At 35.0% G+C, this 27,646-nt stretch overlaps 1 protein-coding gene across 1 annotated transcript in view; it reads right to left on the bottom strand.

The window, feature by feature from the left end:
• HSD17B4 (hydroxysteroid 17-beta dehydrogenase 4) overlaps nucleotides 1–27,646 on the bottom strand; it is a 164,798-nt gene that overhangs the window by 80,778 nt on the left and 56,374 nt on the right. Inside the window, exons 12-14 of the mRNA XM_044662003.1 lie at nucleotides 15,118–15,221; nucleotides 12,714–12,950; nucleotides 2,927–2,978 (exon numbers count right to left, since the gene is read on the bottom strand). Of these exons, the coding sequence (XP_044517938.1) occupies nucleotides 2,927–2,978; nucleotides 12,714–12,950; nucleotides 15,118–15,221 (393 nt within the window). The remainder of the gene's footprint in view (nucleotides 1–2,926; nucleotides 2,979–12,713; nucleotides 12,951–15,117; nucleotides 15,222–27,646) is intronic.

Genomic DNA, 27,646 nt, shown 5'->3' with positions numbered 1-27,646 from the left:
TTGCCTTACACATAGTAAATTTTTAATGAAGGAAGGAATTGGGAAAAGAGAGAATCATAGGTCTAGAACTGAAAAGGGATATACAGAACAATCTAGTCCAACTGTTCATTTTATAGATGAAGAAATTTGAGCTTAGGAAAATTAAATGACTTATCTAGGTAGTAAGGTAGTAAATGGAATTGGAATCCAGTTTCTACTATACCCCACTGCCTACTAAAGAGAAGAAAAATAAAAAGAGGGAGGAGAAAAATAGAAAACTAAGAAGGTAGATTTATGTATGCTGAGAAAATAGCATTCAAGAAGGTATGGTGATTACAAGTAGAAGTGATCTGAACCTAGGCAAGAACTAGCTTGAGTATAAAAATACAAAGGAGATCTTATAGCTTCTTATTCTTTTATCCCCTCCCCAACCCTTGCTTAGTTTAAAGAATGGAAAGAAAAAAAAGCAAGAAAGAACCATGGCTACTGCCAAAGATAAAGGATAATGGGACTTAGACACAAACTCAATGTACTTTCTGCTCAGTGACAGGGGTAATTTAATGTACATAGATGATTATATAATGATAAACAAATAAGTTAGGACATCCAGAAGTAATAACTGAATAATATTTGTAGAGGAGTAAGAGAAGTATAGTATAATAGATAGGGAGCTGACCTCTGAATTAGGAAGATCAAAGTTCAAATTCCACTTCTGACATATCTGTTTGATCCCAGTCAAGTCACTTAACCTCTAAGCACATCATGCAATTATTTAAAATTACTAGTTGAAGATAAGATAAAAACAGATACATGATCTAGATATAAAAGGAGATAGCATAAGTAAATTAGAAAAACTGGGAAAATACTACCTATAAGATTTATGAATAGGAGGGGAATTTATGAGTCAACAAAAGATGGAAAGCAATGTAAAATGTAAAATGGATGATTCTGAATGCATTAAATTGAAACGCTTTGTACAAATAAAATAAATACTGCCAAGATTTGAAGGAAAGCAAAAAATTGGGAGAAAACATTTTTATAGACAGCCCCTCAGCTAGAGGTCTCGTATCTAAAATATAGAGTAAACTTAGTCAAATTTATAAGAATAACAGTCATCTTCCAAATGATAAATCAACAAAAGATATGAAGTTTTTAGATGGAAGAACTCAAAGCCATACATAGGCATATGAAAAATGCTACAGATTACTACTGATTAGAGAAATACAAACCAAATCAATTCTGAGATATCGCCTCAAACCAACAAAACTGGATAAAATGATGAAAAGACAAGGAAACGCTGTGGTTGGAGCTGTGAACTGATCCGACCATTTTGAAGAGCAATTTGGAATTACATCCAGAGGATTATAAAACCTTATATATACACCCTTAGATTCAGCAATACCATGAAGTATTAATGAAACAGGGAAAGAACACATATGTTCCAAAATATTTATAGCAATCTTTGTAAAGCAAAAAAATGGAGGGGATGCCCATCAATTGGGAATGGCTAAACAAATTGTAGTATAGATTGTGATAGAATATTCCTGTGCCATAAGAAACAAAGAACAAACTTATTTTTTAAAAGCCTAGAAAGAAAGAAAATGAACAGTGAAATGATTTGAACCAGGAGAAAGAACATTATACCCAGTCACAGAATTAACAATAGAAGAATAAACCGAGAATGTTACCTCCAGAAAGTGAACAGAAAGATAAAACATGAATGACTTAATTTATATGAATATATTGGCCTCCATAACAGGCTATTTCCTATGTGATGCGAGGACGGTAGGCAGGAGTTAGGACACTAGTGGATGGGAACAACTACATAAATATGAAGAAAAGGAGATCTGTGCTTTCATTTCTGTAATATCTCCTTTTTCTTTATATATGAAAATGCTTGTTTTGTTTGGATTTGTAAACATTTGTAATAATAAATAAATAAATGAAAATAAAAAAGAAATAAAATTATTAGTTGCAGAAAATGTCATTTTGCTTTGCTATGTAACTTAAAAACCATGAAATTACAAGTTTGGATATAAAAAAAAAGAAGTAGAGGAGAAGGAGGAGGAGAAGTGCCCATGTCATGAGGATGGGAAGAAGGTAAAATATGAAATAGTGAATATAATGTCCTGTATTTAAGTACTAAGGAGAGGGAGGTGAAGAAAGCAGAGTACGGATTTGGACATATACAACAAGTCTATTTCTCATAACTTTTCGTTATAGCTGTATATGGGCTTAATAAAATATTAAGGACACAATAGAGATAGGGTCAGGTGAAAAGTAAAGAATCAGGGGACACATGGGTGGCTCAGTGGATTGAGAGTCAGACCCAGAGATGGGAGGTCCTGGATTCAAATCTGACCTCAGACACTTCCTAGCTGTGTGACCCTGGGCAAGTCACTTAACCCCCATTGCCTAGCCCTTACCACTCTTCTGCCTTAGAACCAATACCCAGTATTGATTCTAAGATGGAAGGTAAGGGTTTAAAAAAAAAGAAAAAAGTAAAGAATCAATGAGAAAAATAATATCAAAACATTAAAAAATGTTAGGAAGTGGAAAATAGAGAGGATTTTGGCATCTGTCATCCTCCACATTATGCAATGTGAAATGTTCCAAGTAACTCTGAAATGTGAAATGGAGGTAAGGGTTTAAAAAAAAAAGGAGTTATGGGTAAGTAGGAGGTAGGAAAAAAGAAATCTAGATGACCTCTAAGGGTGTGCTCATGTGATTTACTGTAATTACTAAGAAAAGAACAGCTATTAACAATCAAAGGAATTATTCCTAAGGGTACACAGTAGATCTAATCCTACATCATACAAACATACAACTTTATATAAACAGAATATTCATCTATTTACCATAATAGCCAATAGGGTATAAAACATTTATCATAGAATCAATGAGTATTTACATTTTCATTGTGAAACGTAAAGCATAAAGAACTGACCTGTTTTAGGAAGTGGTTTGTACAACTCCAAGTACTGCTCACCATGAAGCACCTGTGTTGGAATAAAGGCAACTTTATTAACAAGTCTTTATTTCAATCAGAATGCAGCAGGACTATATGAAAGACTGCTTCACTAATAATGAGGGAAATGCAAAAATAATTACAAATTTTCAAAACAAACTGGCAAAAGATTAAAAAAAAAAAAAAAAAACGACAGCAATGGTGAGTGCCAAAGTAACTATGGAGAGACAGGTAAACAAATTTGCTTCTGATGGAGCCATAAATTGGTTCAAGTTTTCTGGAAAGCAATTTGGAATTAGGCTAAAAGAGGTGAATAAAATGTTCATCCTCGACTCAAAGATCCCACTAAAGGTATATATTCCAAGGAGGTCGAAGTAATAACAAAAGGTTCCCATATATACCAAAACATTCATTGCAGAAGCTGGGGAGGGGGGGGGGGTAAGCTGAAAACAAAGTAGATGCCCATGAACTGGGGAATGGCTCAGCAAATATGATATATGAACATAATGGAATATCACTGCCCTATAAAAAATAAGGAATGAAAAGTTTAAAGAAGCATGGAAAGATTTAAATGAACTAACAGAGTAAACAGAACCTGGAAAACAATATACATGATGACCACAATAATGTAAATGGAAAGAAGAACCAAAATGAAATAGAACATTGTGTAATTACAATGTTGATCATTAGGCCAACTCTGGCCCTTGAGAAAAGTTCAAAAAAATGCACCTCCCTCTTCTCTTTGCAGAGTGCCTACAGATATGGAAACATACACAGGCAGACAGTATTTTGATTGGTTCTACTGAATTTTTTCTTTTTAAATCTTTTTTTATCAGGGATGAGGGATGACTCAATGAAAAATGGCAGGGATAATACTCAAAAAAGAAGGTACTGTAAAAACAAAGGAAGTCAATAAAAAAGAAGACTTTTTTAAAAAAAAATTTTTTTAACTATGTTTTTGTTCACCACTGGCTCTAATCCCAAGGGATAAACACACAACCCCTTACTTATATCATGCCATATCTAGTCCCAGAATTTTATGTTCCCAGATGAGCTTACTTCCTTATTGAAAGGAAAGGCCATATAGTATTAGTGAAAAAAAGCCCTAGATTGGAAGCCAGATAATCTGGGCTTTCAACCCACTAAGGACTTGACTAAGATAAGAAACATCAACTCTCTGAACCTCAATCTCCTCATCTATGAAAAAGAAACATTGCCACAGTCACTAACTACCTGCACAGTTGTGAGGATCAATGAGATCATAGGTGGTATTGTAAATGATACACTAAACCACTGAACACCTTCCCTACCCTGACTCCCTCTTTGGGTTAAATAGAACAAAGCACTATTAGGACAGGAGTTTAATCTGAAGTCCTTGGCCTAATCTGAAATGAGAACACTTACTGATCTTTCTTTAACTAGCAATTCCACAACAATGTCCTATACTAAAATCATTCTCAAGATCTGAACAATTTCTAAAGAGAGTTTTGAACTTCTCTAAAGTGATTATGGTAATAATCATATTATAAGAAAAAGACAAAATCTTTTGTTAATTCAGATTAATTATTTCTATTAAGAAGCAGTTTCTGAATTCAACTTTGACAAACATGTTACCAAGACCTCTCAATTTCATGTTTACAGAGTCTCTGGGAAATATGTTCCCTTCTCTCCTATGACTCCAATTCATCTTCCAGTCAGCCACTGAAAAGATTTTTCTCAAACACAGATCTCATAATGTCATGCCCCTTACTCAATAAACCCCAGTGGCTTCCTATTGCCTCAAGGTCCAAATATAAAATGCTTTGTTTGACATTCTAAACCCTTTATTGCCTAGCTTCCTCCTACCTTTCTAGTCTTATTACATCTGACTCCCTAACATGTACTTTTTAATTCAGTGACACTGGCCTCCTGGCTGTTCCACAAACAAGATACTCCATCTCTCTTTCTCTCTCCAAAACATAAAATGTTTTCCTTCCTTTCCCTCTGACTACTAAGCCTCCCTAAGTGTTAGGTAAGAAAGACCTGAATTCACATCTGGACTCAGATATGTTCTACCTGTATGACCCTGGGCAAGTCACCTAACCACTGTTTAACTTAATCCACTAGAGCAGATGGCAAAACACTTTAGGATCTTTGCCAAGAAAACTCCATGGACATTATGTATGGTCCATGGAATCACAAAGAGTCAGAAATGACTGAACAACATCAACAACTGACCTCACTGGCTTCCTTAAGAGTCCAGACTTAAATCTCATCCTCTATAGGGCACCTTCCTAATCTTCTCTTAATTCTAGTGCTGTCCTGTTTATAATTTCTTTTATTTATATTTGTTTGCATGTTGTCTCTCTCATTAGACTGTAAGCCCTTTGAGAGCAGGGACTATCTGTTGCCTCTTTTTGTATCTCTAGCACATAGCACAATGCCTGGCACATAGTAGATGCTCAATAAATAATTATTGATTGATTGATTGAAAGTGGTTAAAGATGTACAGAATGGTTTAAGGAAGGAGTTCTTAACCTTTTTGCATGTCACTCACTCCTCTCTGATAGTCTGGTGAAGCCCTTCTCACATTGTTCTTACATACATAAAGTAAAATACATAGGACTAAAAAGGAAATCAATTATACTGAAATACAATTATCAAAATATTTTTTTCTTTAAGTTCAGAGACCACAAGTTGAAAACCTCTGGTTTATAATCTAGTCACCACTAAAGTTTTCTAATTCTTTGGTTTTAGGCAGGAATCAACAAAATCTACTGTAATTTATTCCAAACTAAACTTAAATTTAGAAACTGTCTCCAAGAAGAGTAGAATGAAAGCAAATGGCTGGAAATGACAAGCTGTTTATACAGGACACCAAGTTACATGTATGTTGGTCTTATCTCCACATTTTATTTGAAAGAAAAGGGTTTAGCTGGTAATAGAAATAATCTTATAGGCAAATGACTCCATTAACCTAGAAAACCACTCTATCCCTAACTATATTCCTACACTACAATCAACAATGATCAACAAATCTGAAAGTTCATGTTTAATAACAACCAGAATTCACATCTTCAGTGTACTTTCTAAAGTTCTTTCTCTGGAGGAAAGGAATCTAGGTCTTTTACGACTGACCAACTATGGCCACCCAAATGTTCATTTGTTTGTCAAGGTGCCCTGCAATTTCAATACCTATACTAGATGGAAATTTATATAAAGACAGATACTTTATATCTTCTGTGAAGTACCTATACTTTCCTGTACCCAACAACCCTTAAATATTAATTGAATTGAAAGACAGAATCTGATGTTATAAAAAAAAAGACGTTTACTTACATTTAAGCTATAGCAAGATCATGCTGGCTATCAAATAAACATCATATAATTCTATGAAACATACTAATAATCTGCTTACCTACACATTTTAGCCTGAAATATGATCTTTAATAAATATCTGAACATCTTACTATATATCTGAAGCTATAAATCTGAATCTAAAGAATCTAAAGCTATGCCATTTAAATTATTTTAAATTCTAGAATTGGAAAACAAAATAGCTTTTTTAATCTAATATAAATAATGTAATACTTTTTCAAAAGACAGAATGAGTCCTAAAAGTTACATAAAAAAGTTGAGAAGACTTAAATGCAATCATCAAAAATAATTTGCTTCATTGACCATTAGATCACTGCTACATAGACCCAAGACCACAGCATCATATATTTAAAGGTAGATGACATCTTAGAGGTCATCAAGTCTAACTTCATTTTACAGAGGAAGAAACTGAGGCACAGGAAACCATCTAGGACAGTGATGGCAAATCTTTTAGAACCTTTTAGAGACCACATGACATGTCCCACCCATCCCCAGACTGCATGTAGTAGCCCCACCTTGCATTTGGGAGCAGGGGCTGGGTTCCCAGACAGCTCACACCTGGGAGGAAGCTACCTTCTGCCACAATGGGGACCCACCCTTCATCCAGCCAGTCTGGGGGCCAAGAGAGGGGCTGTTGCCAGATTTTGCTAGGCCAGAAAATATTAGTAGGGTCAGGGAAAGTGGGGAAAGGCTGAGGAGGAGGCAGCTTTTTACAACAGGGGAACTTATCCTTGTCAAGTCTAATTCAAATGCAGCCTCACATGGCCTTTGCTCAGCTCTGTCCTCTATTGCAGAGATGTAATGTCAGAGCCTTTTAGACTCATGACCACCACCATGCTGGGAGGGAAGCTGCCTACTGAGCTGTGACCCATATGGGGGTGGGAGCAGGGGGTGGAGGGAGCACAGTAAGCCTTTGGTAGGGTCCCCCCCAGACTGGTGGCTAGAGGGGAAGGAAGAAAGTGGAGATCTTTTGGGGGATGGGGCCAGGCCCAGTGGCAGGAGAAGAGACCCCACTCCTCCAACCCCCCTGCAGCTACTTGTCCCAAGCAGGGGAGGGGCAAAGAGAGAGGAGAGTGGCCTGAGTGTTTTGCTCAGGGGAGGGAGTAAGCACAGAGAGAAGAAGAGAGTAGCTCTGCCTTTCCAGTAACTAACTGCTGGGGACAGCGTGCGTACCCAAAGAGAGGTTTCTGTGTGCCATCTTTGACACATGTGCCATAGGTTCACCATCACGGGCCTAAAATTATACAACTAGTAAAGTGTCTGAGACAGGATTCAAACCTGAGTTCTTCCTCATTCCAAGCCCAGCACTCTGTACCACTCTGTGTCTGAAAAGCAGTTATCCTTCATCATCTCTCACCTAAAAGTCTCTGAGCTGATCCTACTTTCAGTTTCTCTGCTCACTTGGTAAAGTAAATATGGCCTTGTTACTCTTCTGACCAAAAACCTTCAGTGGTCTCTAATTGTCTCTAAAAGAAAATGTAAACTCTTCAATCTGACATTTAATGATTCCTGAAATTGGGTCCTCATCTGCCTTTCAAGCCCTACTCTTCCTTTTCAAACTATGTTCCAACCAGAAACATCTGTTCCAAAACTTAATAGCCTCCACCTCTGTTCATATATATTGGTCATCTCCCATACTTGAAATGTATTTCCTCATCTTTATCTCTCAGCATCCTTGCCTCAAGCCTCAACTCAGGTACCATCTGTACATCTCTCCTACTCCTCAATGTAAACTTGTCATTCCTCTCTTGGGCATGTTTTATATAATAGTCATCATGTCTGTTGAATTGTACTTAATTTTTCAATCATGTTCATGGCCTTTTATATCTGAGTACATATTCACATTCTGACATTAAGTTAACAAAGTTAACAAAGATTAAAGGAACAGTGTTTATTTTTATGTGATAAATTTTTCTTAGCGCTTGAAAAAAGAAGATAAAGTTAGCAAAACCAATCAAGTAGTACTTAGTACATGGTAGAGAAAATTAGTTCCCAAGAAAAAAGTTTTCTCTTTGCTTTGCTATGCTTCAGCTTATCCCATATCCTCTATTCTTACCCTTAAAATAAAACAGACCTAAAACAACACCCATCCCCCATGTGTTCCAACTAGGAGGCTGCTATCCTGCATGGAAATGAAATAGAATGTGAGCATATGGTATGTTCATCAGTTGCTCATAAAACCAAAATAATATCCCACTGCCAGATATGAGTGTGACCCCTTATACCTTTGTGTTTGCAGCAATGAGATAGATAAATAATGAGGGGAGACATGAACTGGAGCAGAGTAAGGTTGATTCTGTTGCTGCTTTTATACAGTTTAATCTGTAGTCCCACTACAATGATGGACAGCCATTCTTTATCCTCCCTTTCTCTCCATCCACCTCAGTCCAAAAAAGCAGTTCTATAGGACAACTTCTGGTATGTGATAGTACAAATAATTCTGGGAGAAAGAATATCAGGAGTTCAAGTCTCAGCCTCAAAGCATCACCTTATGTTTCAAAATACTTTCACATATGTCATTTCATTAGATGCTCATAATCATAAGAATTATTATGTGGCATTTACTAAATGTGTGATTTAGACAAATCGTTTAACCTCTCTAAGCCTCAATCTCCTCATTTCTAAAATGAGAATGATATCTGAACTACCAACTCCCAGGGTTGTGGTGACCAAAGCTTAATTATGTCAGCCTTAAATGAATACCTATGAGAGTTATTACTGAGTTCTTTTGAGTTAGAAAACTGGGCTCTAAGATTACTTTATCCCAAGTTAAAAACATTTTAACATATAAGTAAATATCTAGAGGACCTCAATTCCAGCTTTGATCTCTAGTACCCCAAAGGTGAGACACAGGTGTCAAAGAGTAATGTGTCATACGTGAGGCCTGACACTGGCGTCCCCTGACATCAGCATGAATGTCTATGTGCCAGAGCCAGCACAAGATTGTCATGATAGGAGGAGCTAGTGGGGTTTAAAAGGCAAGCACAGGAAGGAAAGTGGCTTTTTTACTTCCGCTCTTCAACGGACTCCCTGGGCTGGCACTTCTTATCTATCATGTGGCAGCTAAGCATGGAGGAGACCATGCTGGGCTGAAATCCAGGACCTGATCTTACCTTAAATTAGAAAGGCTGAGATCTCTCTCTACCTTTATCAATCTTTCTTTCTTTACTAACAAATGCATATATAAATCTCATAAAACTCTCCAAATCAATTTTTATTTATAACACATACAAAACAAAAATTTGACAAAGTGTAAAGAATGCCTAAGACCTAGGTTCACACCCTGTGTCTGTCATTTCCTACTTATATGCTCCCAGACAAATTACTTAACTTCTCTGAGTATTAGGACCTCATCTTTAAAAGAGGTCTCTACAATACCTTTCAGCTCTAAATCTATGGTACTACAAGCCTTTGAACAATAGATTAAAATACCTCACTTTTATAAATCAGGCTCTTCCCAAGGTAGAAGATCAGTCCCCAATAATAGCAATAAGAGAGATAAACATGAAAGAAAAATACTGATGCTTCTTACAACACAAACTACTTCAGAAATGTCATTTAAAAAAATGTTTCCAATGTAAAAGTGAAATTTGGGAAAATGTATCAAACTACATTTCCCGTGATCCAACGTGGTCCAACTGGTTTCTGTTTCCGGGTTTTGGGGCGTGGGGAGGCCTACGTCTTGACGCAGGGAAGAGTTTATAATCTCCTGGGTTAGGAGGGAGCTCTCTCTCTTGGCCAGCAGACTCGAGACAGGAAACAGGAGACAGTAATGGCGAGGGTGGCTGTTTTGAATGCTTACAATCAGAAAAAGGATAAATAATGATTATATATATACTTCCAGTACAATATGAGAAAAAGGGAAAATCAATTGCTCATTAGAAAAATGTTTCAAAAATCAAAAATATATATATAGCTTAGAACTAGAAGGGTTATGTTACCCAAAAATGAGGTTTTCATTCTGTGAGTGTAAATGGATCTTACAAATAGCAGATTCACAGTGCACATTCAAATAGAGTACCATGATTTCCAATAGCACATTTTAAAACAATAAACAATGATGTTTAAAATCATATACTTGTTACAACTTTAAATCTTGGCTAAGAGTTTTTCAACAAATTCTGTTATTGCTTCCATAGGAAAAATCTGATATTTAAAAAGAAAGAAACCTTCTGGTATAATCATCCACAGATAAGAATATACAGGAGCTCCTTGGCTTCCTGTTTTAAAAAATCCTGGATAGGAATGCTTGTACCCATTTAAGGCAATAATATCTCTTATAATAAAATATATAAGAGCTTTATCCTTTAAGACAACTATTCTTAAGGATTTAAAGTAAAAGTTAAAAGATCTCTTGTAAAATTACAAGGTAATATTCAAAGCATGGAGACTTTCAAGGTTTTTTTTTTACAATTACCAAGACAGAATAAATTTTTAAAAGACATGTGCTCTATAAGATCAATAGTATCAGATCAACAAGCTGGTCAAAACCTCTTACCAGTTCTAATAGATTTTTTTTTCATTATTTGGGAGTTACAATAAAATCATAACAGAATTAATCTAGCAGCCACAAACTACATTAACTTAAAATGATTCAGTGTAACAGGAAAATCAACGAAATAAGCAAGATTAATTAACAAAAGTAATTAGCAAAATACAGTAAGATAGTCTCTTAAAAAAAAAAAGAAATAAAGCTCATTCAGTTCCGCGGTTTAAAAGATTGAGTTCTGCTGAGTTTAAAGGGGTTATTTTCTAAAAGTTCAAAGTTCTGAGCAGGTATAGAGTGAATATTCTTCCCCTGAGGTCAGTTTTTAATCACAAGCAAGTCTGAATAGGCCATTCGGCCGATTAAGGGTAAACGCTAGTTGCTAGGTCCAGACGCTATCATCCACGTGGGCTCGGGGTTAGTGGAGAAAAGCTCAGGAAAACTACCCACGTGTAGAGTCTGTGTGGGTTGGGGTTGCCTAAATTAGGTCTTTAGAGAAACACGTGGAAGGCTAGAATGTCTCCTATAAGAAAGTAGAGAGAAAGGGGAATATACCCAAATCGTCAGCAGCAGAGCTGAAGCAGTCTCTGGAGGTCGAGATCTTGGCAAAGGCAGGACTGGGTTCCTTCCTGGAAATCTCAGGAAAAGCAGCTCGGGGTTCTGGACTCCAGCAGCACCAGCGAGTCAGGATCAGAGATCACAGGCACTGGGAGGCTTGCAGGCTTTCGGCGCGGCAGGAATGGAGATCAAGTCAGGAGTCAGGAGATCGGCTGCGAGACGAAACTGGCTGGGCACTGGCAGTCCATCAGTGCCAGCAAGGGCTACCAGGCCTGGGGCATTGAGCAAAATAATTTGCAGCCCAGCGGCAATTAAAACCATTGTCTCTCTTCCCCGTAAAACAGCCTCTAGGCTGGGGAAAATCGGGAGAGGACTGGGCAAGGAAAAAAATCGCTTCTGAGACTCTGGGTCCCAGAGCCACATGGCTTCTTCCTCTTAGACTATCCAGAAAATTGAAAATTCAATTTCCAAATTCGTAAGGTTGCCAAAATTATAAATATTAAAAATAATAAAGGCTGGTATAAATATATATATTAGTAATTTAATTAAAGCCATGCTGATAGATAAAGTTATTTGACCACGCGCTTGTAAGCATTCAAAACCGCCGCCCTCGCCATTACTGTCTCCTGTTTCCTGTCTCGAGTCTGCTGGCCAAGAGAGAGAGCTCCCTCCTAACCCAGGAGATTATAAACTCTTCCCTGCGTCAAGATGTAGGCCTCCCCACGCCCAAAAACCCGGAAACAGAAACCAGTTGGACCACATTGGATCACGGGAAATGTAGTTTGATACATTTTCCCAAATTTCATTTTTACACCAAAAAGGTCCCATGGTATTATGGAGGATCTCTGGTCTGGGAACTGAATCTGGGTTTGAGAATTGGTTATCCTAGTGACTTCCTAGTCACTCAACCTGTCTGAGCCACATTTTACAAAACCTGTCCATGTTTTCATGTATCTTTCTTATTAAAAAGAGTATTAATTTTCTAAATAATCATATATATTTTACTCTGGAAAGTACCATTAAAAGTGAGAGGTAGCTTGGTAGAATGGATGGAGCTAGCCTAGAGAACAGGGTCACTCAGGTTCCGATCCCATCTCTGACACATCCTGGCTCAATCAAGCACTTAGCCACTATAAAACTGCAGAGAAGGGGAACCAGTAACAAATATCCCTCTCTGGGAGCATCCTAAGTCCAGTAATTATCCCAATTCTAATCTAAAAATAATATGAAAAAACTTGCCAAATCTTCATGTCTGAATTTCTCCAAGATAGTATACAAAAGCAAAATATACATGGAAATAAAAAAGGTCTTATTCTCATGCACGGAGTTTGAAAAAAAACAATATATTTTTCTTAAAACTCATACCTTTGCATAGTCAATTGTAAGTCCTGGAACTTCTGAGAGTCCTCCTTCCATCATACATTTCTGAGCTGGGATGACACCGAAGGTAGGTAAACAGGAGAAATCAGAGTTTCCCTCATAAACAAATTTTAAATTTTCTGGATTCTTAACTGATGCACCCACTCCAAGAGCATACATAATAGCTTCAAGTTCAGTATAAGAAAATGTCCGGGGAGGCAGCTTATAGCCAATTGCTGTAGTCTGTAAATAAAATTTGTAGGGTTTTTTTTAATCATTTTACCTCATAAGTTATTACTTAATATTAAAATAATGAAATTATTATTTTATCTCATAAGCACTCAAATTTTTTGCTTTAGGAAAAAATGGTGTTATCATAGCTTTATAGTATTTGATTTCTTGTTTAAAATGGTGTGTGTGTGTGTGTGTGTGTGTGTGTGTGTGTGTGTGTATTTGTGAGGAAAAAAAGAGAGAGGTGGAAGGAAGGGAGAAATTGCTGCTTATAAAAAGAGAAGTCTTCATTTTTCCATTCTATAAACCTGGTCATAAAAAGATCAAGCTCAGGAATTATCTCATTTTCACTTCTTTTCCCTCTAAGCTTTGCTGATAAATTGCTCTCTCTAGTATTTATTATAGCATCCCATAAATATCATACAAAGACGAGCTATAGAACTAGCCTTATTTGGAATCGATATAATAAATGTATTTATTAAAACAGGATTATATCTAGGCATCCATTTGAATAACAGCCACATAATATGATTAACTAGACTGCCATCATTTTTAATGGTAAGCTTAATTTTAGTATATGAATGCCACACAGGCATTACACCTGGCTCATTTTCTATTAGCAGTTTTAAAGGTTTATTTTCTACTTTTCAATCACATACAATCTAACATACAATAAAGTTTGAAAAATTCCTATCTTCTACAGTTTAGACAGTAAATTTATTTTTAGATGTTTGTACTCCAATTACAAAACATCACACAACACATCATAAAAAAAATCACTGAATGTCTGTCTTTTTGATATTAGGCTATAAAAATAAAATTAAAGTATAAAATGGCAAGAAAAAAAACATAAAATATATATTGCCTAATAGCTACATTTGGAAATATTGACAAAGTATGAAGTTAACAGTCATAATATAAGTCTTCAGACTATAATAATAATAATGAAAACTTTCCAAAATAATGTGTAAAGATGCTTTCTAATAAAAGAAACAGGACAAAGGAATAGGCTAAAAAAGAAAGTAAAACATTTCTAATAAATATTCCAATTTGAAAAGCTAACATCTAATACAATGATTATACCAGATTCTTAATGGATACTGTGCAAACATTTATTTAATTGTGCGAAAGGGCAAAATGTTAAAATGTCATCCTCCAATTCAGATATCTTACTTAGATTTGGTTGAGTATACCCCTCATTAAAAAATGAAGTAATTTTTCTTATACTAGTTTCCCAGCCATTTTCAAAACAACTCCTTTCCTAAAAAGGAAATGTTTGAAATTGTGTATATTAAAAACTGAATTTGGTCAAGACTATGCATTTCAATACATATAGTCAAATTATCCTGGCGGCAAGGGAGAAGGGTTAGCAGATGGGGTACAGATCCCAGGGCAAATAACACTATGCACTTGCCTTTTTGGAAGGGAAGGCAGATCAAAATACTATGATCCACCCAATGGATCTTTTTTTTTTTTTTCAATTTTAAACCCTTAACTTCTGTGTATTGACTTATAGGTGGAAGATTGGTAAGGGTAGGCAATGGGGATCAAGTGACTTGCCCAGGGTCACACAGCTGGGAAGTGGCTGAGGCCGGATTTGAACCTAGGACCTCCCGTCTCTAGGCCTGGCTCTCAATCCACTGAGCTACCCAGCTGCCCCCCACCCAATGGATCTTAATCACTATACAGTAGGAATATCTTGGCAATGGATCATTCCAAAGGAATTCTTTTCATCAGCCAGTGCTGGGGTAGAGCTAAAGCCCTGAAAACTACCAGTTACTCACTTACCTTTATGTCTAGAGAAGATGAAATAGACAATAAAGGAAGGAGAAGAAAAGATTACTGAGGGCACAATAGCCAAAGAGACAGCAGTCATTTGCATCAGGGAGTGAGAAGCAAGGAGGAGATAAAGGGAAAAAAAGATTTTAAAAAAGAGCCTAAAGAGTTAAGCCTTTTAAGTATTAGAACCCAATTTTCCTCCAGTGTTAGTGTCACTGTCGTAGATGTGACAAATGTCACCCATATCCACAGTCTAATATATCAAAGTCAAATGTGAATGACTCTTTTTTGAACTATTTATGCACCCGGCTCCTTTCCACTATTAAAGATAACTGAAAGGTGACAAAATCTACCCCATCCAAAAAAGGCACCCAAGAAGACAAATGTTCCCCCCACTTACAAATCCTGAAGTGGTTGTTGATGCAGCATGACTTGTATGATTCATGGAAACTCCTCCTTGAGAGTCTATTTTACTTAGTACTTCAATCACACTTGCTGTTGACTCTAAAATAAACAAAAGGACAATATTTAACATCTGTAAAGGCATTTCTTGAGCCACAAGAAAAACTTACAAAACATGTCTGTACTAAGAAATGTGGATAATAAGGAGCTTTTGGCTCAAATTTAAGGAGCTTGGCACTCAGTTTGAAAAGTAGTAAATTATAACCACAAATAATTTGGCACCATATTACATATCTAGAAACTTCATTGATCCCTATTTGAGTGGATGGCTCTGAAATTATATAATCATGTAAGTCAGTAGACATCACCTAGATTTCCCTATTTACAAATAATATTGTTGGAGGCCATCTTATTTTGAGGAAAGTGATTGTCATTGCTCAGAATAAGAGTCTTCTCTCATCACATGACTTCTGGGGACCATTATTGTTAAAATTTTATGTTTTTTGTTAAAATTAATGTTAAAAATTCCTTTCCTCCTACTTCATATCCTCCTTAGTGCTATAAGGATGATATTAGAAAATAAGTATTATTTTATTAGTTTAGAGATAAGCAGTAGAGAAGCTGGCTTGAGGAAGAATTGGAGTTTCAAATAGAGCTGAGAGAGTGTTAATTTCAACTGTTGGCAGTTGTAACTGTTATTCTATGAGTTACATGCTCTGGGTGTGGCATTCTGGCAGTTGGCTTCTGGCAAGGGACAGTCATATGCAGGTTCTTTTCTCTCTCAGGGCTGGAGAAGCCTCTCTTTGCCTCTCTGTCTCTGAGGGAAAGACTTGAAGGAGTGGAGTGTTTTCTTTTTCAACTTGGGAAACATTATTCATTTATCTGTTATTGTGCATAGATTGGTTAGACTCTGAAAAGACCAAAGAAAACCTGGTCTTTGGTTTGGACTCTGAGTCTGTTAAGGCTCAGAGTCCTAACCTGATTCTTGTTGAGACTCAACCAGCTAGCCTTGGTTATCTTTATAACTTAAAGGTGAAATTAAGAATTATAGTGGTACACTCAGAATAAGAACCGTGGGAGTAGAAACATAGAAGAAAAACAAATGCTTGATCACATGGTCTGATGGGAATATTATTGGGGATGTAGACACTAAATGATAACTCTAATCCAACTATCAATAATATGGAATTAGGTCTTAATCAATGATACATGTAAAACCCAGTAGAATTCTGCATCAGCTAAGGGAGGGAGTTTGGGAGAGAGGGAAAGAACCCGAAAGAATATGTAACTATGGGAAAATATTCAAAATTAAAATAAAAAAAGAATTATAGTGATAGTTTTAGTTAGAATAGTATAAAATGTTAGTTAGATCAGGGAGGATTAGCATAGCCTGTGAACCACAGGAGAAGTGATTCCTTAAGGAACCTGGGAGTTTATTTGGGTGGAGTTAGAATCCCTTAGAATTAGAAATCCTTTTGTCATTATATATTTTAAATAAATAGTTTATTTTTCTTAAACAAGAGTCTCTTTAGCGTTCCTTAAAGCCTGGCCCTGAAGGGAAGTTCATCTTTGAGCTTCACTTCACTTTAACACTTAAGATACTTTTGATATCATCTATTAAAAGTATCTGAATTAATTTAAACCTTTATTTCCTTGGTCTTTGTCCTTATATTTTGTGCTCGGCCCCCATTATTATTTTTACAGTGCCTACCACAACGGCCCTAGCCCTCATAAGACAAAATGTGCTGGTAAAATATAGAAGAGCAAAGCGATATGCTGCATTAGAGGCTACCTACAAAAAAAGACCTTTCTGGCTGCCAATATTCTTTATCCTCTGCTCTTACTTATCTCCTACTATTACTGTAATTTAAGGGGGCAGTGGAACTGTGTCCAACTGAATCAATACTGCATGATTTGATGAGTATCCTACTGCTAAGTAAATTTCTTTCTTTTTAGCATCAGATGGTCTCTGAGTATCTTATTTCATTCCAATTTCAATACCAAACCACAGGACTGGTCTGAGTCAGTCCTGACCAAGAAACTTGGAATTGATTCCTCCTCTCCTCTGCCATAAAGAATCCTTCTTTGCCCTTTAAAAATTCTCTAAAATACCACTTTTTACACAAAGCCTTTCCTGGTTCCTCAACTGCCTATGCCTCCCTAAGAACTTTTTATTTATTTTATATTTATTTTGTATAATATGTATGCACAAGTTATCTCCCCAGATAGAATCTAAACTCCTTAAGAGTAGAGACTCTCATTTTTTTACATCTGCATCCTAGGGCCTAGCATATTGTGGAATATATAGTAAAAAAACACTGTCAATTGATTGACTGATTGCACTTTCGAGAAAGGAAAGAAATTGGCTAGCTTGAAGTACAATAAGCAAACAAATATCTATTTAAAGACTGCATCAAAATAAATACATAAAAATACTAAAGACAAAAAGAATTTTTAAAAAGTACCAAAATCTTTCGAGGAAAGGTAATCACTTCCCTGGTGATCACTTGATTAAAAATAAACATGTCCTGAAATTAGCACACATACGACCTTATATTGTTTCACTCCTTGGATATGCTCTGTATCAGTGGTATTGAACTCCAACAGAAATAGGGCCACTGAACCAAGTGTCAAACATGTGGCCCACCAGCTGCAGTAAGGCCCAAACTAGAATAAAATATAATTGGGAAATATTTAACAAAAGAAAATATAACAAAATTTAGATGGTATTAATATATAGTTTTCTAAGTTAACACACAACTTAAGGGATCCTTATATATGGTTTAATAATACCCTTTCCTTTCTATTTGGGTTTGATACCATTGCACTGAACCATTTTTAAGGATCCCATATTGAGGGTCACATATTGACTTAGAAAATCATATATTAACATTGTTTTATTTTGTTCAATACATTTCCCAATTATATTTATCTGCTTTGGGCTACACTAGGAAATATTGCAAGGCCACAAGGTTGATATCTCTGCTCCACCTGATAATACCATGAGTTTTCTCATAGGTTGGTATTATTTTGGATTGAATTTTAATAATGAGCACAGGCTCATTGCCACATCCTCCTGTCCAAGACTCACCACAATCAGTGAGTGTCACTGTATACTCTATCCCTCTCGTGCCAGATGTTGGGACACAACTTGGCACTTTTATCAGCTCTGAAAATTCCAAATGTTGAGTGTAGATTCTTGAAAGATTCAATCACACCAATAACTGTGGTCATCATATTCTTGCGATCTAAAATCACAAGGTTTGACCAAAGTGCCTCCTTTGGGCTTAGAACTATTAAGTTTACCAGAATTTTAAAGGTCTCTCTGGCACTCTAAATGCCTTTGGGTCACAGTGCAACTCAGGTGATAGTTACCATGGGATATAAGGGAGAACATCATTTGTTTTTGCTTATTTCTTGAGTCAAATATTCTTGTACCATTTAAAGAGACGCATAGTCCAATCAGGCTATAATAATACAATATATAATAATATAATAAGGTGCTGGTGGCCAGCAAAACAGGTAAAAGATCCCTCACTTGTGTAAAAAAAAAAAAAATGAAACTAAAGTAACAGAGATGATTGACTATACCTTGCCCTGGTATGGTATGTCTATTTTAGCCACTGCTTGTAAAATTGATGTGAGAATCTGTTTTAGAAGGTCTCAGCCTTTTGAGGAGCCAGAGGGCCAAAATCATTGTGCCAGATGACCAAAATCCTACTGGTTGCCCATCTTTTTCTTTAAGTGGATTTACTAAGTTCACATAAGCACAAAGATAATCCAAGAGAAAAAAGGTGCTCCTTTTTTGTATTCAGGTCCAAAATCAAGAGATTATAGTAATGACAGAAAATAACTGCTATTTCTATTTAGGAATCTCTGTAGAATACCACATTGCAAATTCATCTGGTGATATAATACTTAAAGTAATATCAGACCTAGAAAAAGGAAACTGGTAGAACCTACCATGTCTGTTGAGATAAGTAACCTAGTCCCATTAACCCGAAAACCCATGGTCCACAACTCTTATAAATCACTCTATCCAAGAGGCTAAAGGCACTCATTGGGACCAAACCATTCTTAAAATGAAAAAGAGACACAAGATAAAACTAAAGTATTAACTGCATTTAATTGCTTCCAAAATACTAACTGGTTACTCAAGCTTTAATTAGCTTGAGTATTTAATTTAATTTAGTTTAATCCATATTTAATTATAAGGATAATAATCTTGGGGTGAGGGAGAAAAAGCACATTTGTAGGGGTCCAAAAGCTTGAAAACTTTATCTCCAAACTCCTAAGGGTCTCCTAAAAACTGAGGAGAAAAGTGGAAAATGGCCTCCAGAATCAGAATGCCAGTGTAGCAGGAGTTTGGGAAGAACCCCAGAGTCTGTACTATCTAAGTTTTTAAAAAGTGGACTTAAGAGGCTATCTTACCTTACTCCCATAAACACACTAATACATTGTCAGATAAACTGACTTATTTTGGTGCCAACCAAATGGTGTTATGTGGCACAGAGCTACTAAATTCTTTTTCTTACATTCAAATAGGTTATTCTACATGTATTCTTCCTTTGTCTCACAATGATGACCTGCAATAGAAAATTGTGTTCACCATACTCATAAGTTGACATAAGATCCTTCTCATATTTGCTGTTGCATCCATTTCTAATATTCTATTCCCCAAACCAATTACCTAAATCTGACACATAGAATTTTGCTATGTCATACATAATAAGGAGTTCTAGCTGAATGTAAAGTTCTTATTATCTTTATTATAAATTTAAAAATACTAGAAAGGTGCCATTCTAAGACATAATTATTTTAAAATGTTACTTTTTTCAGTTCCACTCAACAAGTATTAATTTAAGTGCCTACTATGTGTAATGTACCATGCTAAATACAGGTAAACAAAAACCATCCTTGTTCTCCAGGAGAATAAGAGTGGATTCATTTAAGAAAAAGACCAAAGAATAATGAGTTCTAATTGTTTTCTTAGTAAGAACTATAAGTTCTTATATAAGTTGCTACAATAAAAGGTATATGTGCTGTTGAACTAATGATATAAAATCATTTACTTGGGATATGAATTTTTTTAATCATTAAGCATGGCAGTATTTTAAATACTATTTGGCAAAAATCTTTAAATCTTAAGATCAGTCTAGTAATTAAAACATTAAAAATCCCCAAATTACATATAAGATTACTAATCATTTTCAAGTCCAATCATTTACACTATTTAAAATGGCAAATGCCTCAATAATTGGTATTTTCAATAATTATACATAATAGTTTAGCATGTAATTGCTTATCATAGCATCAAATTACTTTAATGTCACTAATAGTTTTTAATGAAATCTTCTGAGAGAGTGTGAACTGCTAATATAGAAGGTAGCTTTTCATTTTAAATGCACATAAAGTAATTTCCTTTTTATAACAGTTGAATGCTTTAAGGCACTAACAGAGAATTTTCCATCAGAAGAAACCTGCTAATACATTTCTTAATGCTTTTCCTTGTACCATTTCTTAACTCTGACATTACTGCTATTCATATACTATCTTCATTTCCTATATCAAAATACAGAATGAACATATAATGTCACATAGGTAATGTCACAATCATTTTAACATTTCAATAAGAAAAGGCACAAAAGTAATTTTCAAGGAGAATTCAAGAAAATCAAGAAATTACTTTTAGAGATATAGGGGAAAAATTTTCAGACATTTATATTCCTCTAACAAATATAGAGTTAAAATGAAAGTAGGTGGAATAGAAAAATGTCTACAAAAATTACCAGGAGTAAAGCTTTTCTTTCAAAAAGTTACTCACTCAAATTCTATATAAAATACATTTGAATGGATTATCTTAAAAAGAGGGCGACCAATTATATTTATGTTCCGTAAGAATGTTCCATGTAGATTCAAAACAGTTCAAAAGTATTTGAGTCTTATGTATGGCAGTAAGCTAAATGTCAGATAAAAAAAGCAACTAAAACATGGCTGTTGTCCCCAAAATGCTATGAGTAGACAGAAAACATTCTTAGAAAATAGCTAATAATAGAGAGCTTTCAAGTTTTACAAAATGCTTTTTACAACAATACTATAAGGTATACGGACCTTTATTTACAGATAATGAAACTGAGGAAGATAACAAAAGACACAGAGCTAGCAAGTGTCTCAGACCAGATTCTTGACTCCAGGTCCAGCACTCTATTCCTTATGCCACCAAGATAAGAGATAATCACATCACTTTCAGGTTTACAAAGAAGGGAGTTATAACTCACCTTTTCAGATGAGCAAATTGAAGATCAGAGAGATGAAACTGAATGTCACAGAACTTAAAACCACATGTTTTGACTATACAAGCAGTGCTATTTTTACCATTTAAAAAATGAGCACATATATTTTAATTGATATTTCCCAATACAAAAATAAATATCCAAGGAAAAATTGTTTTAAAATTACTTCATATTTCCACAAAATATATTTTATGCACATGAGTCTAATTTTTCAAACTTTAAAAATCATAACTAAATTTTAAAAATTTACACATTTATAGTAATATAATTAGTTTGGAGAAAGAAAAGTCCTGCAAACTCACCTCTTTACTTCGAATGCTAAAAAAATAATAGATACATCATAAATCTCAATGCAGCTAGGTCCCAATTAGCAGAATAAACCCTATTAAATAGTCATATTATTCAAATTTTCACTATTTGAAGTTATAATTACATTTTAAATATGGTAACATGTTTCAACCAAATGGCTAAGAGCAATAAATTTTTACAATAATTTTATCTATTTTTTGGCAGCAAAAGAAAATGTATTTCTGATTTAATTTTATTACAAATTAATAAAGTATAGAAAGCAAAATTTTACAAGGACAAATATCATACCTAATAAAATACCAAATAAGCCTACAATGATGATATTAAAAAACATTATTATTGTCATTTAAAATATTCTAGCAGCACTGACTAAACTGTCTTTTCATTTTCAAATCAATATACATATGCCAATAAGTACTAAGAGCTTTATCCACATGTTAGTGAATAGCTATGTTCATATTCTTACACAGTGAGTCATCTTTAGTTGGATGACATGATCTAAAATAACTAATGCTTTAAACACAATATTATTGACTTACAATATTTTTTAATGGTTGGGCTAAATTTATTTTTGAAATTGAAAAAACAAATATTTCTTCAAAAACATCAATGCTCTTTTATCTGACCACCAAAGAACTAGAAGCAATCTATGACTGTAGCCTCTCAGAGCATAAAGATCTTGAGACCAATAGATAAGCCCTGGATTTAATTTAAAATCTCCTCAATTTAAAACCTCCCAAAAAGTATTAGGTGATCCTTTGACACTTTAAAATGAAGTTGGGTTTATTCTTTCTTAGTTCTAGAACAGGAGTCGACAACCTTTTTGGCCGTGAAAGCCATAAACGCCACATTTTTTAAAATGTAATTTCGTGAGAGCCGTACAGTGCTCACAGTGTGCGCTCCTATAACAGCGCCTGAAAAAAAATTGACTTTATGGCTCCTGCAGAAAGAGCCATACATTGCTGACCCCTGTATCTAGAAGGTATCCTTTTCCATAACAATTCTATTTTATCCACATTCAAATTTTATTGATTAATATATCCATCTTTTCTGATTATTTTCTTCAAAATATCAGGATTTGGCGGGGCAGTTAGGTGGTTTGGTGGAATGACAGCCAGACCTAAAGACAGGAGGTTCTGGGTTCAAATGTGACCTCAGACACTTCCTAATTATGTGACCCTGGGCAAGTCACTTAACTCCCATTGTCTACCCTTTGTGTTATTTAGAATTTCTGGGGTTCTATTTAGAGGTATTGGAGCTCATTTGAGGCTTAAGATATGTAGATATATGACAAACTTCCTGTGGAGTTTGAGACTACATTTTCCATGATCCAATGGAAAAAGAAAAGTCCTGCAAACTCACCTCTTCACTTCGGATGCTAAAAAAATAATAGATACATCATAAATCTCAATGCAGCTAGGTCCCAATTAGCAGAATAAATCCTATTAAATAATCATATTATTCCGGTTTCTGACGTGATAAGGCAGTAACAGTTTGTTGAGAAGAGATCTTAGCCAAGTTTACTATACCTGTTGAATTTGTGGCAAGTATATGATTTTTTTAAACATCATAGCAAGTGATTATAATAATGGATTGTTTACTATTGTCTTTAAATGTGTTATTAGAAATTATGGTACTTTATTTGAATGTGCACTGTGAATCTGCTATTTTGTAAAACCCATTTACACTCACAGTTCATGCAAAGGTTTAACAGGAAATGAATCTCACTTTTGGGTAAAAAACCCTTCACTAGTTCTAAGCTATTTATTTTTTAATTTTTAAAACATTCTTTTATTTTTCTTCCTTACATGTGCAATGCAATATTTGTTCTTTTCCCATTTTTTTTATTCTTGAGAGCACTGTATTTTTCCTGAATTTATTTTTAATTTCCTTATTGCTTTTCCTTTTAAATTTTTTAATTAGAACAACTGATTTTTTCCTTTTTTCTCATTTTGTGTTAATCCTTTTTTATTATTATTTTACAGTGATATAAGCTTAATGCAAATATATATTTGCTATATTATTAATGCATATCTGAAAAGCCTGAGACTATGGTAACCTGCCAATTATTGATAAATATGGTGGAACTGTGATTTAATGTCTCTCTGTCTGATTCCAAGAGAAGAGCTAAAAAGAGCGACGAGGTCATGGAGACTGACTAAGAATCTGTTAAGTGACAAGGAGCACAAGGTCAAAAAGACCATACAAATACAGGTGGGATTCAGGAATTCCCACGCCAATACAAGGCTTCATGACCCTGTTTGGGGTTTTCTTGGCAAAGATGCTAATGATTTGTCAGTTACTTTCCTAGCTCATTTTACAGATGAGGAACTAAGGCAAACAGAGGTTAAGTGACTTGCCTAGGATCACACAGCTATTAAGTGTCTGAAGCCACATTTGAATTCAAGAAGATAAGTTCTCTTGACTTCAGGCCCTAAACTCTAGTCACTGTACCACCCAGCTGCCCTGAATCATCTTGTAATTTGTACAAAATCAAATTTCCCATTATTCAAACTCTCATTAATTATGATCTAGTCGTATTAATTATCCCTTGTATAATTCCACTCAATTAATACGGTTTTTTGGCTTGGTTTTTGTTTTTTCAAATGAAAGTGAAGCAGGGAAAACATATAAAGTATTCATCTGAAGCTATGAAGATCTTTCCAAGAAATGGAAAAATAGTTAAAAAATGAATAAATGGAGGGAAAACATTCAGTTTCTATATATTATCTACCTGATATTGAACTAATGTAGCTGAATGGATGGAAAAAGGGGAAATTTTTATATTAAGAAAATTTTGCCTTAAAAAAAAACAAAACCATAACAATGTTGTTGAAGATTTCAGAGCAATATTATCAAAGTGATTTTCCTAAAGTGCAAGTCTGACCATGTCATGCACTATTCAGTAAACTCCAGAGGCTTCTAATTACTTCAAGGATCAAATATAAATCCTCCTTTTGGCATTTAAAGCCCTTATATCTTGGCCCCCTCCTACCTTTTCAGGCTTCTTCCACTTGACTCCCTTCCACATACTCTCTAACTACATTGGCTTCCCTGCTGCTCCTTGTACACTCTACCATCTCAAGATTCCATGCATTTTCAGTGCTTCTTATGCCTAGAAAGCTCTTTCTACCAACCTCAGTCTATTGGTTTCCCTGACTTCCTTCATGACTCAGCTCAGAGCCCATCTTCTCCAAAAAGCCTCTCCTATTCCCCTACTGACCCACACCCCATGCTAATGCCATCTTTCTATGACCATCTTCAATCTACTCTTAATGTATATAATCTATATGTACATAATTTTTACATGTTGTTTCTCTCCCATTAAAATGTGAATGCCTAGGGGACAGGAACAAAGAGAATTTCTCCAGGGCACGAAATATTGTTAAATGCTTAATAAATGCATAATTAAATATTTAATATATTTTAAAATGCATATTAGGAAAATATTTTTAAAAGGACTCACTACCTAGAAACCAAAGTTAATATAAATAATAATTTCAGAAAATATGCAACTATCAGAACATTAATATTTTAAAAGTCATGATCAGGCTAGTATGAAAATTTCACAAGTAATATCGATATCACATTGCTTGAGTTCTCAACGGTTTGGGAGAGGTGCTGAGGGGTGAGAATTTAGATCTCAAATGTTTTTAAATGAGCATTAAAAATAAATGAAAGAATAAATAAATAAAATAGATGTTTAATAAATAAAAGTCATGTTCATTTTCATTGCATAGTGTTGTAAATATACCCATAAGAGTTGATAAGATCACCAAGTAAGTGCCTATAAAGAGTGAGCATTACATGAAGATCCTATTAAAAAAAACTGAGAATTTTCCTCATCTCTAAAATGAAAACTTACTTCACAGGGTTACTGTGATATCTAAATGAGATAGAGTGAAATTTTATTTTTTGAAATATATTAATATCAATTATTATAATTAGGTATTAGAGGTTAGAAAACATTCAGAGAAAACCAACTAGAGGCCAGTGAAAGGCATAACTATCTTCTTTTTTTTTCACAGTCTTTACCTTCTGTCTTAGAATCAAATTATATATTGGTTCCAAAGCAGAAGAGCGGTAAGGGCTGAGCAACGGAGATTAAGTACCTTGCCCAGGGTCACACAGCTGGGAAGTGTCCAAGGCTAGATTTGAATCCAGGATCTCCCATCTCTAGGCCTGGTATTCAATCCACTAAGTCACCCGCCTGTCCCCTCCACAAGTACCTTCTTGAGGAAAAGGATTGTTTGATTCTCATTTTTATATTCTCAGTGCCTAACATAATAGTTTACATACAGAGACTTATGAAAATCACCTGAAAGAACTGGGGATGTAATTTAGGCTAAAGAAAAAAAAGCTAAAGGGAAGTTTTGGAATCTGCCATTAAATATTTAAAGGACTGTCCAAACTGGGGAAAAAATTTATAACAAAAATCTCTGACAAATTTAATTTCTCAAATTTATAAGGAACTGAGTCAAATGTACAAGAAATCAAACCATTCTCCAATTGACAAATGGTCAAGGGAAATGAATAGGCAATTTTCAGATGAAGAAATCAAAATTATCAACAGGCACATGAAAAAGTATTCTAAATCCCTCCTGATTAGAGAAATGCAAATCAAAACAACTCTGAGGTACCACCTCACACCTAGCAGACTGGCCATTTTGACAGTAAAGGAAAATAATAAATATTGGAGGGGATATGGCAAAATTGGGACACTAATGCATTGCTGCTGGAGTTGTGAAATGATCCAACCACTCAGGAAGGCAATTTGGAATTATGCCCAAAGGGCTTTAAAAGAATGCATACCCTTTGATCCAGCAATACCACTTCTAGGTTTGTACCTCAAAAAGATAACAATGAAAAATGTTTGTACAAAAATATTTATAGCCGTGTTCTTTGTGGTAGCAAAAAATTGGAAAATGAGGAGGTGTCCATTAAATGGCTGAACAAATTGTGGTATCTGATGGTGATGGAATACTATTGTGTTGTAAGGAGTGATGAACTGGAGGATTTCTATATGAACTGGGAGAACCTCCATGAAGTGATGCAGAGTGAAGTAGCAGGTTTGCACTAAGATTAAATAAGCCATGTTGCTTAGAACTTTTAAAGCCATCCCTGAAAAGTCTAGATTTTATCTTGTGGGTAAATTTAATGTTAATGTATAGACTAGGCTGAAGTACAGAGAAACCAGCGGCAAGATCAATTAAAAGATAATTAAAGCAATCAATATGTTAGATGACAAGAATTTGATAGAAGAAGGAATAAAAAGAAGGCTTGTGGATAAGAGAGGAGTTCTGAAAGCATGAACAAAGAGATCTAGTGATTAAGTAGCTAAAGGGAAGAAGGAAAATTACAAGATGGCTGCAAGATTTTGAACCTGAGTGATTAGGAAATTGGTGATGCCACTGAAATTCTTATCACCCAACAAATATTTATCAATTGCCCTGAGCATATACAGCAATGAGAGAGATATGACAGAAAACAAGACACAGTTCCTGCCCTTAAATCACTTAAGAGGCTGGCATATTCCTCTCAACATACTAAATAATAAATGCTGTGGTGGAATGCTGTAGTGGAGTGATGGACTTATGGTCTGAAACCTATTCAGTCTCTGACCATGAGAAAATAATTTAACATCTCTCTGTCTCAGATCACTCATTAGTAATATTCATACAATAACAACTGCAGTACCTACCTTACAAGATTGCTGTGGGGCTCAAAATCAGGAGATTGAAGAATTCTATTTTAATATTTTGTTATTATGTGCTACTATTTAATTCTAAAAATGTAACAAATGCAAATGAAGTATAGTAGCTTAACACTCTCAATCACACAAAATTATTCTTTCTTGAGACTTATTCTTATATAACAGAGATCACAGCAATAAAAGTTCAAATTAATAGCATGCCTACAGAGTCA

Source organism: Gracilinanus agilis, chromosome 1 (genome assembly GCF_016433145.1).
Source record: "Gracilinanus agilis isolate LMUSP501 chromosome 1, AgileGrace, whole genome shotgun sequence".
Taxonomy (NCBI): domain Eukaryota; kingdom Metazoa; phylum Chordata; class Mammalia; order Didelphimorphia; family Didelphidae; genus Gracilinanus; species Gracilinanus agilis.
The sequence above is the reverse complement of the archived record's forward strand: the minus strand, read 5'-3'. Positions and strand labels throughout refer to the sequence as shown.